Raw genomic sequence first — 12500 nt, 5'->3', positions numbered from 1 at the left:
GAAATATTGTCCTGCAAAGTTCAGACACACATCAGAGTCATGCTCCACATGGGGCAACAAATGCATCAATAGGAAAAGTTCTGCTTATTCTGATTCTACTTTTCCTGCTTGAAATGAATCCTAAGAGGTCTCTGAACCTTCAGCATCTTCCTCAAACATCACATCTAGGATTATTTATCAATAATGTGCTGTAAAGTGTCTCTCCTTCTGATTCTGATACTGACTTTCTGACTAGAAAAATACTAACAAAATGGAAGATGTCACTACCAATGTCCATTTTAGAGGACATTTCTTTAACGCCTAAATATGGGGATTAAATAATGTTACATTAATTTAGAAATGGTTTAATTGTGCTCTGAAGAGATTGAAATAACATATAAAGATGATGTTTTAAGACAATAATTTCCCACTTTTAAGTATTATGCATTTACTTTCCCTTTAGCCAAAAGCGGCCTATTTTTAATGGACACCATTTTCCTTGCAAAGAAATAGAAAGTTCCCAAAACCCCACCCCTACACACATGGTATCATTGGAAAGCTCTGAATGTCCTCTTCAAAGACCATTGGGAGTTAGCACAGTAGTGTGTATGGCAGTGATACTCACTATTTTTTCCTCAAGAGCCACATTAGGGGAAAAAAGTCAGGAGGAGAGCCGCATGGAGCGCAACCTCCCCCCCCCCAATTTTCAGGGGGGGGATTACATCAGATAGTGTTGGCCTCATTATACATGGTTGTAGTATTATTTATGCAAATTATTATTATTAGTAGTAGTATTAATTATTAAATTATTAGTACGCCTATTATTAAATTATTGAATTATTAATTAATTACCCTATGTCAGAAATTGCTGTTAGGCCTTCTAGCTCACTTTTAAACACTAAAAGACACCTCTGCTGAAGGGCACTTTTACATCAAAGAGCAATAAAGTTCAGTTTAACCTGGCGCTGACAGATGGCCAATACATACAACCAGAGTCAAAACCAACACAAAAACAGAGGGACGAGTCCAGTTTTTGTTGTTTCTCTCTCTCCCTCTCTGGCGCTCTCAGCCAGCATATTTTTTGATCTCCGGATCGTCATTCACAATGTAAGGAAGACGGAATAGCCAGATTGGCTGAAGAGATATTGAGCTTGTGAAGGATGGTTGCCTGATTGTCTTCTTAATTTATTATAAAAATGCGACGTCGCCGACAGCACTGAGTTCTATCAGCTGTCAATCAATGCCGTGCGGAGAGAGAGAGAGAGAAAGCGAGATAGAGAGAAAGTTTAAGTTTCCAACTTGCAGCATTCCAACGCGACTCCACGTGCTTTATTCGCGCTCTGCTTGCCTTCATTGCCCGTTTGACAGCGCCAGGTTAAACTGAAAATGAACAGCGATTTGGGAGGTGGTCACCAAGCAATCTGCGCGAGAGTTACATCAGGCGCGAAAATGAACAGCGCTTTGCGATGTGGTCACCAACAATGCAATCTGCGCGAGAGAGTTACACCAGGCTACACCAGGCGCGTGTACGCATCATTCACAATGTATGATGGAATTACTCGTTTGATGTGGACAAGATAATGTATTGGTCTCCGCCATTGAGTGTCGTCGCGTTGTTGTCAAGGATGTTTGCCGAATTAGGTTAAGTTTCGGCGCTCTTTTCTCTGCTGATAGACGACCCCCAGCCATTTAGAATGTAAAGCCGTCTATTTTTAAAATAATGCAAAACTAAGCCACCAATGAAAATGTGAACAGACAGTCCATAAAAATGACAGCCAATGGGTTTTCAAATAAGATCTGTGATTGATTTTCGCGGCTCACTTCGGAGGGGAAATGTGGCTTGCTTGCGCGCCCGAGTCAAATTTGTCAGTAAATAAACAACGACGCATGGGGTGCCGCTGGGTCAGCCAGGTGGAAAAAAAGATCTTGATGTAGAGGTGCCCATAGCCTTGCCTACTTGGCGTGATGCAGATGACTGTGAAGCGTGTTCATTGTAGTAGGCATGGCAGATTTTAAATGCAGGTCTGTTTATTGTGTTGGGCTATAATATTTTTTTCTATAACCTTGCGAGCCGCCAAGTCAGGCGTCGCGAGCCGCCTGAGGCTCGCGAGCCGCGCAGTGAGTAACAGGGGTCTATGGGGTGGGAGATATTGCGGTTTACAGATGTCCTCTAGAGAGGACAAAAATGAACTGCTGGTAGTCAGGAGGATATGTGGGCTGATCTCATTGGAGGAGGGCCGAGGGCCGTCAGCATGAAATTGTGGGCCGCCGGTCACATTTAAAAAAAAAAAAACATTAATGACAATAATTATTTTCCAAAACCGACATCACTGGCCCTCTAGGAGCGTCGGCCCACCGGCTTGCCAGTCCAGCCCTGTGTGTGTGTGTGTGTGTGTGCGTGCTTGTGTTTGTGTGTGCTTGTGTGTGTGTGCGTGCATGCGTGTGTGTGCATGTGTGTGTGTGTGTGCGTGTGTGTGTGCGTGCGTGCGTGCGTGTGTGTGTGTGTGCATGCGTGCATGCCTGTGCATGTGTGTGTGTGTGTGTGTGTGTGTGTGTGTGTGTGTGTGTGTGTGTGTGTGTGTGTACCTCACATCCTTTGGCCATGGCGAATCCCCCTCCGAGCAGCAGGATGATGTTCCATGGAACACTCTCTTGAGCCTTCTTCCAGGAGAGCAGCGGCACGTACGGGGTGTTGGGGGCTAACACACACACACACACACACACACACACACACACACACACACACACACACACACACACACACACACACACACACACACAAACACACACACGCATATTATATACACACACATTACACACACACACACTCCTCTCTCCTCTCTCCTCACCTTTGTTGTCTGTCCACCAGCGCAGCTCACACACACACACGCACGCACGCACGCACACACACGCACACACATACACTCCTCACTCCTCTCTCCTCACCCTTGTTGTCTGTCCACCAGCACAGCTCACACACACACACACACACACACACACACACACACACACACACACACACACACACACACACACACACACACACACACACACACACACACACACACACACACACACACGGGTGGGAGACGTGACGCCTTGTTTTTTTGTAACATTGGTTAAAAACCTACAAAACTGTTATTTTTCCTTTAAAAAACAAATGTCAATGAAAGAAGATGTGATACATTGTGTTTCATATTGGTCTTAGATGAGAAGAAACATTTTTGTTAAGATTTATGTAAAGGTTTATATGTCAAATATCCTGCGGTGTGACTGTAACATTAATGAAACCTGGAATATAATATATATATAAATTAACCAACAACATTTTGAATTAAAGCCGCGAGCGGCGATGACGGGCCCTCGCACCTACGGTTCAAGGCACATCGCCCCAAATCCCGTCACATCCTGCCCAAAACAAAAATGGAGTCTCTACGACGTTCGGTTCACGAGATAAAGATTTTTAAGAAATCCACTTTTACTGCAGTTCATTTGCCTACCATATGGTGGCGCTATATCAGATTGCCATAGCAGGCATATATAAAAAGGTTTATACTCATTATATGCATGAACACATGCATTTGCACTGTTTTAAAAACACTGCAAACTAAAATAGTGGCCAACTTCCTGTTTCAATAAGAGGTCCAATTATCTCACTTCCTGTTGGGCTTGGCCATGTCACTGCATGACATTTTTTGTTCGTTTTAGTCAGATACACATCCATACAAATTTTGAAGCCCGTAGCTTGAACTTAATGCTGAATCTGCCCCATAGGCCCATGACTTAAGGGGGCGCTACAGAGCCCATGTACCGAGTTAGGGGCGGGGCTTGTTTGGAGAGGTACGTGCTACCCTACCAAACAGCTGTGCGAAGTAACTTTGAAAGATATGCATGGCAACCCCCTCAGAAAGGGCACATTTTCTGTGATTTTTTCACCAGAATTCATCAAGCCGCCATCTTGTTTTCTTAAAATATATTGAAAATTCCTTCACAAAATATCATCTCCAATGTCTTAAGATCATTTGCAAATTGGAACAAAACCAAACAAGTGTATGGTTCAGGAGGAGTACTTCAAAGTACATGGTATGACAATTTGGGCATATGTCAAAAGTTCAACTTCAAGTCCAATTACCTCACTTCCTGTTGGGTGTGGCCATGGCCTCCTGTAGACTTTTTTGCATCTCTTAGTGAGATACACACCCAAAAAAAATGTGGAGTCCGTAGCTTCAACTTTATGCCAGTCCAGGCCCATAGGCCCAGGACTTAGGGGGGCGCTACAGAGCCCATGTTTTGAATTAGGGGTGGGGCTTATTTGGAGAGGTACGTGCTACCTTACCAAACACCTGTGCTAAGCAATGTTGAAAAATATGCATGGCAACCCTTCAGAAAGGGCACAGTAAAAGCACATTTTCTGTGATTTTTTCATCAGACTTCAGCAAGCCGCCATCTTGTTTTCTTACAACATATTAAAAATTCCTTCGCAATATATCATCTGCGATGTCTTAAGATCATTTACAAATTGAAACGAAACCGAACAAGTGTACGGTTCAGGAGGAGTACATCAAAGTTCATGGTATGACAATTTCGTTTTATGTCAAAAGTTGCCAAAAGTTCAACTTTAAGTCCAATTACCTCACTTCCTGTTGGGTGTGGCCATGGCATCTTAAAGACTTTTTTGCTTGTCTTAGTGAGTTATACAAGCACAAAAAAATTGGAGTCCGTAGCTTCAACTTTTTGCCGGTCCCGCCCCATAGGCAAATTTTCAGGGGGGCGCTACAGAGCCCCTGGGCCGACTTAGGGGCGGGGCTTTTTTGGAGTCCTACGTGGACATACACCGAATACCTGTGCCAAGTTTCGTTAAAAGTTACGCATGGCAACCCCCTCAAACCGGGCCCGACGTGCGGTAAGAAGACAAAAAATAATAATAAAAATAATAATAATAATAATAAAAAACATTGCAAGAACAATAGGGCCTCGCACCCTCCGGTGCTCGGGCCCTAATAATGTATGAAGCATTTGGCATGATTGCATAAATATTAACTTTATATTAAGATATGTGAATGTGAAAAAACTCAAGACAGTAATATTAACTACAAGTTCAATTTTGTAACACAAATTGCGTCCTGTGGGGTGACATGTATGTCAGTGTTTGTGAACGGGCAGCTGCAAGGCAAACTACAAGGGTCTTAAAGACTGTCTCCTAACCAGCCAGTACCTCAGTTATTGGAGAGTGCTGTGGAAGCTTAAGGTGACTATTAACCTCTTAATATGTCTTCATATTGCAATGTTTCTGTCACGCAATGCTTAGGTTCATTTTATGGTGTCCTGTGGTGTGACTGCTCTTATAGAAGGAAAAAAAAGGTTTTTTTATAAATGAAAACACATATTAAGATTAAACACAATATAATTATCAAGTTAGCATGAGCTCAGATGTCAGTCATGTATACAAAAGGATTAAAATGGCCATAATGCAGTGAATTTCCTGTGATGTGACTTAATTTTCCTGCGGTATGACATGCCTATCAGAGATTCTTGAGAGATGGGACAAAACATGTCCGGGAGATAAAACTCATGTTTGTGCTTAAAATGTAATTTATAAATGCAACAGAATTAGCTGGAATGATAGAGGAAGTTTTGTACAGTACATTATGACTTCATATTTATATAGTTTTATTTTTGCTATTTTACACGTTGCAGTGTGTCATCAGTACCTTCAAAACCCCATGTCCGAAAGCAAGATTTAGAATGTGACAATACCATAATAATTGGTTAAAATGAAATATAACAAACATCATAGCTACTGTCATCAAGTATTTTGGATAATTAATCAAACTACATGTATGTACAATGTTTTATAAACCTTTTTATCAACTTTTTAAACTATTGAACATGTGTCCGGACTTTTAGTCAACACCGTAAGATTTTTTAAAAATGCAAACAAATCCACCATTATTGTGGTCACCTCTTACTCTAAGCAGCCTGGTACTACTTCCTGTTTGGTATACATGCCATGGAGACACTGTTAAGGTCACATTTAATATTTGATTTTATCAATGCATCTTTAGGAAGACCACCTATGTCACAACCATAATGTGTCAACACCATAATCCATAAAAATAAGGGTTATTTCAGTATTTTGTATAATAAAAGCTTACAATAACTCTATTGGCAAGTCCTTAAACAACTGCTGATGTACCAGAATATTTCTGTAAGGAAATCATGTGTTATTATGAAAAGTAGGTTGATTTGTAAGAGTCCGTAAGAGTCAACTCCATAAGATTTTCTTATGGAGTTGACATGCAAAATCTTATGGAGTTGACAAATTCACCAAAAACTGCTCAATATGCTAATATGATATTCTTTTCAAATGTAGAAACAGGAGGAAACGTTATTTTAGGATATTATATGTATATTAATATGCGTATAATGCACATTATGTTTTCGATATATGGACAAAAAAGTTAAAATTAAAGTTTAATTCAAAACAAATCAACTTTTTAAAAAGAGAAGCTTAAGAATATAACAAAACTGCAAAATAAACTGAAAAAACATTTTGCACTAAATAGGCTCCAAAAATCAGACCAGTTTGTCAACTCTGTCAGTTTTTCTGTCAACTCCGTAAGATTTTCCTCAGCACTTTCAGGTGTTTTTGTAATATTTTGGGGAAAAAGCAATTTTTTTTGTTTAGGCAATAAAGGGTCATTAGATCTATACCACCATGTATTTTAACCACTTTAGGTGTTTTCCTCATGGTTGCAAAATAAAAGTTAAAGTCTGAAAATGGCAATTTTTCGAACTCACTGTGTTAATAGCAGTCTTAAATTAAAATGTAAATATATATATTACATATTATTGTACACCAAGGTAAATAAGTATCATTACAATACAAATCAGAGCGAAAGATTCTTGTTGGACTATTATAATAATTTAATTATGTACTTTTCTTGTGTCTGACGGAGTTGACGAAAATCTAGGTGTGAAGGTAAACATGTTAATTTGTTAAAAATGCCTTTTCACCTGGAGCCTGTATTTTTACATGCCTGAAAACTACACATCTTTATCTACATGAATATATAACCATCAACAACATATTCTGCATTTTCAAAATCAGGTTTTCAAAACGCGTTTTGTCCCATCTCTCAAGAATCCCTGCTATGCAATGTGTTGATGCAGGACACATTTTTCTCAAAAATGGCAAAAAATTAGGCGAAATTCCACGGACCACTAAGTGCTTTATTTTTTTCTATTCTTTTTCCAATTTTTCAATCAATTTTTTCAGGAATTGGAAAAACTTTTTTTTTTTTGGCGTTACGCCCTTAAACGTCAACCACACACACACACACACACTCCTCTCTCCTCTCCTCACTCCTCTCTCCTCACTCCTCTCCTCTTCTCTCCTCTCCTCTCCTCTCCTCTCCTCTCCTCTCCTCTCCTCTCCTCTCCTCTCTCCTCTCCTCTCTCCTCACTCTTGTTGTCTGTCCACCAGCGCAGCTCACACACACACACACACACACACACTCTCCTCTCCTCTCTCCTCACCCTTGTTGTCTGTCCACCAGCGCAGCTCACACACACACACACACACACACACACACACACACACACACACACACACACACACACACACACACACACACACACACACACACACACACACACACACACACACACACACACACACACACACACACACACACACACTCCTCTCCTCTCTCCTCACCCTTGTTGTCTGTCCACCAGCGCAGCTCACACACACACACACACACACACTCTCCTCTCCTCTCTCCTCACCCTTGTTGTCTGTCCACCAGCGCAGCTCACACACACACACACACACACACACTCTCCTCTCCTCTCTCCTCACCCTTGTTGTCTGTCCACCAGCGCAGCTCACACACACACACACACACACACTCTCCTCTCCTCTCTCCTCACCCTTGTTGTCTGTCCACCAGCGCAGCTCACACACACACACACACACTCTCCTCTCCTCTCTCCTCACCCTTGTTGTCTGTCCACCAGCGCAGCTCACACACACACACACACACTCTTCTCTCCTCTCTCCTCACCCTTGTTGTCTGTCCACCAGCGCAGCTCCGGCTTCTCAGACGGGAAGAAGAACAAGATGGAGACGATGATGACGCCCGTTACAGCATCAGACACATACCTGCAACACACACACACACACACACACACACACACACACACACACACACATTACAGCATCAGACACATACCTGCAACACACACACAGACACACACACACACACACACACACAGACACACACACACACAGACACACACACACACACACACACACACACACACACACACACACACACACACACCACACACACACACACACACACACACACACACACACAGGATGGAAACGATTATGCCGCCTGTCACTTCATCTCTATATATAATGCACACACACACACTCGCGGGATTACACTGTCGCGTAGACAGCACAATTCCACACCACAAGGAGTCGCAGCCTAACTTTTGAGTCACCTTAGATATGGTTTGAATCCCACCCTCACCTCCCTCACCTCCCTACACCTCCATCCATGGCTGAAGTGCCCTTTAGCAACCCCACACTGCTCCAGGGACTGTAACCAATACCCTGTAGCAAGGCACCTAACCCCACACTGCTCCAGGGACTGTAACCAACACAGAGGTATTTATTTGTACATGGGGAATGCCTCTTGAGATGCAACATCTCATTTTCAGTAGGGTCCCCAACACCCTGTACCAAGGCACCTAACCCCACACTGCTCCAGGGACTGTAACCAATACCCTGTACCAAGGCTCCTAACCCCACACTGCTCCAAGGACTGTAACCAATACCCTGTACCAAGGCTCCTAACCCCACACTGCTCCAAGGACTGTAACCAATACCCTGTACCAAGGCACCTAACCCCACACTGCTCCAGGGACTGTAACCAATACCCTGTACCAAGGCACCTAACCCCACACTGCTCCAGGGACTGTAACCAATACCCTGTACCAAGGCACCTAACCCCAAACTGCTCCAGGGACTGTAACCAATACCCTGTAGCAAGGCACCTAACCCTACACATTGCTCCAGGGACTGTAACCGATACCCTGCACCTAAATTAAGTTGCTTTGCAGCGTGCGTCTGCGCGTGTGTGTGTGTGTGTGCTCACCCCTTGTTGAAGAAGACAGACCAGCCGGAGACGAACTTTGGGTCTCGAGTGAAGAGGAGGATGGTGAAGAGGACGAAGAAGAAGGAGATCGAGCCCTCTGCGAAGCTGGACACGCCCACACATATTATACACACACACACACACACACACACAAAAACATACACACACACACACACACACACACACACACACACACACACACACACACACACATACACACACACACACACACACACACACACACACACACACACACACACACACACACACACACACACACACATTAACACAGACACACACATTGCTACACATGCTTCAACTGTTTTTTTTTTCTTTTTAGCTTTTTAGCTCGAACTCGGGACACCATCCCGGTCCAAGAAAAAAAATCCCATCCCATCCCATCTCGGACTGGAGTCAAAGAAACAAATCCCATCCCGTCCACTCCTGAATAAAATGTCTCCCAATCTTGCCACTCCCACTCAAAATCAACTGCACTCCCGTTTCGTCAAAAAAGATGCTTTTTTTTGTTTGTTTTTTAAAGAAAAAATAAGCGGCATTCCCGCTCCTGTTAATTTTTATCCCGCTCCTGCCCGCTCCCATTCATGTTTATTCCCACTCCTGCCCGCTCCCGCTCATCTTTAAAATTTTGACTCCCATTCCCACGGGACCTGCAGGACCCACGGGAATTCATGAAAAATGTAATTTTCTAGTCGGGACTCAAACCCATGAGAGATATGTGGAAGGAATGGGCCTCGTTCTAACCCATGTTAGAGTTGGGACATGACCCAGATCGGATGCAAACCCGGGTTACCAGTAGCTACCACCCCAATCCTGTAGTGGGCAGCACTGTCTCCTTACCAGTAGTACCACTCCAATCCTGTAGTGGGCAGCACTGCCTCCTTACCAGTAGTACCACTCCAATCCTGTAGGAGGCAGCACTGTCTCCTTACCAGTAGCTACCACCCCAATCCTGTAGTGGGCAGCACTGTCTCCTTACCAGTAGCTACCACTCCAATCCTGTAGTGGGCAGCACTGCGTCCTTACCAGTAGCTACCATGGAGGTAGTATAAGAACTGGAGAGAGTGAATAAGTCCCGCCTCCAGTCATTTCAATGGGAAATGCTAGGCTAGTGAATTCAGCCAAAATTGAACACATTTTTCAGCTTCAAAGATGGAGTTTCCTGGAGCTCATTTCTGACGCCAGTTTACTCAGCCAATTACGTGCCACGTTACTGACTGAAGTAAGGTTGTCCAGAAAGCTATATGGAAGATGGGCATTGGATGCATGGAGGTATTATAAGGTGCCCGACCACAACCTATATAGGTCTGTGTAACCAACACTAAGCTCGGGCACCCACCAATCCTCATTGAGCGAAGTGGCGTCGGAAATGAGTGAATTTGTGAAAATGCCGACGATGTGTGTGTGTGTTTGTGTGCCTGAGTGAAAGAGAGAATGTGTGTGTGTGTACCATCTGTGTGTGTGTGTGTGTGTGTGTGTGTGTGTGTGTGTGTGTGTGTGTGTGTGTGTGTGTGTGTGTGTGTGTGTGTGTGTGTGTGTGTGTGTGTGTGTGTGTGCGTGTGTGTGTGTGTGTGTGTGTGTACCTCATAGGTCCTAGTTTCTTGTAGTCCTCGTTGATGACTGATCGCACTTTCGCTTCAGCAGCGTCCTGTTTACGAACACACATGCTAAACACACACACATACACACACACACACACACACACGCACGCACGCACGCACGCATGCACGCACGCACGCACGCACACACACACACACACACACACACACACACACACACATATAAACACATAATAAGAAGAATAGTATCTCACAAACACACAAACACATACACACACGAACACATAATAAGAAAGAATACTTTCTCACACAAACACACACACACAAAATAAGACGAATACACACACAAAATAAGAGCAGTCTCTCTCTCACAAACACCCATCTGTGCATCTCTCACTTTCGCTTCAGCCAGCTGCTGTTTACGAGACACACCCCTACACACACACACACACATACACACACACACACATATGCACACACACACACACACACACATACACACCGCTACCCACCTGGCGTTGATGCCTCCATACAGGTATGAGATCCAGATCCATGCCATGAGGAGGAAGACCACACACACACACCAGTGCTTGACACTAACTTTTTCGCTTACCAGCCATTTTGGCTAGTGGTTTTCCTGACTCACTAGCCATTGGGCCTTTTCACTAGCCATAATTTTCTTAGCCATCATAGCAGCTTTAATTAATTATATAATAGGCTGTAGGCCCTAATAATGTAATGTAGGCTAATATAATATAATATAATATAGGCCTAATATAATATAATATAATATAATATAATATAATATAATATAATATAATATAATATAATATAATATAATATAATATAATATAATATAGGGCAATTAGAATTGTTAGGCCTATTAACTGGTCCATGCATGCATGCTATGCAAAGAACAGATTTACTGATCTGAGGAATGGCATAGCCTATAGTAGGCCTATATTTAGGCTACCATGCAGAAACACCAAGCACAGTGTTGTGGAAGGGCACAAATGTAAGCTACACGAGAGCAAAATATTTTCAACTTTAATCTGGATTCTGGAGGGATTTCTTCATATCATATAGGCCTATCTGTGGAGGTCGCCGTCCAAATTCATGCGCAAAGTAGATAGCCTAAAGTCATTGCCAAGTTGGCCGGTCCTCGGACATGGATGTGGAATAACACCTCTTCTGGAATATTTGCTTATAAAAGTATCCACTAGAAAGCACACACAGATGCGGTAACTACAGAAGGGGCTACAACTTCCTTTCATTCCGTTTAATAGTGAGTTGTAAAATACAAACGGGCGAGACGGGCACCTGCGAAGGGACATGCAATGGGATGCTTTTGTGCAGTCTGGAAGGCTTTTTTAAGAACGGTTTGACAGTCGGGAACAACAGCACAAGAAACATGGAGGAATATTAAGGTATGAAGACACAGGCAAATCAGAAAATAATTTAAACCAAACATTATTAATGCCGCATGTGTCCTTGTCTTATCACTGCGCTAATGAGACTTTCACAAGAGTAAGACAGACTGACATGTTTTCCTCTCGCTTTGGTCATTTTAATGACCACTACTACTAAGTATTGTAGTAATGACAGATCGCAAAACAGGTCAGTTGAGATGAACTTCGCTACTTTATTTTCACGTGAAGGTTTCCAGTGACATTTCGAAGCGCACGCTGATGTCCCGGTAGCTCGCTGTCACTCCTCTTCGCAAGACTAGCTCTAGGCCTATCAGATTCCTGGCTTGCGTGAGACACAGGTG

General features: G+C 43.1%; 1 protein-coding gene across 1 annotated transcript in view; it reads right to left on the bottom strand.

The window, feature by feature from the left end:
* The window catches only part of slc13a3 (solute carrier family 13 member 3), a 46418-nt gene that overhangs the window by 11925 nt on the left and 21993 nt on the right, over positions 1-12500 (bottom strand). The window contains exons 8-11 of the mRNA XM_063193315.1: positions 10754-10837; positions 9153-9257; positions 8049-8146; positions 2566-2678 (exon numbers count right to left, since the gene is read on the bottom strand). Of these exons, the coding sequence (XP_063049385.1) occupies positions 2566-2678; positions 8049-8146; positions 9153-9257; positions 10754-10837 (400 nt within the window). The remainder of the gene's footprint in view (positions 1-2565; positions 2679-8048; positions 8147-9152; positions 9258-10753; positions 10838-12500) is intronic.

Source organism: Engraulis encrasicolus, unplaced genomic scaffold, assembly GCF_034702125.1.
Source record: "Engraulis encrasicolus isolate BLACKSEA-1 unplaced genomic scaffold, IST_EnEncr_1.0 scaffold_34_np1212, whole genome shotgun sequence".
NCBI lineage: Eukaryota > Metazoa > Chordata > Actinopteri > Clupeiformes > Engraulidae > Engraulis > Engraulis encrasicolus.
This window is presented reverse-complemented; position numbering and strand designations above follow the sequence as displayed.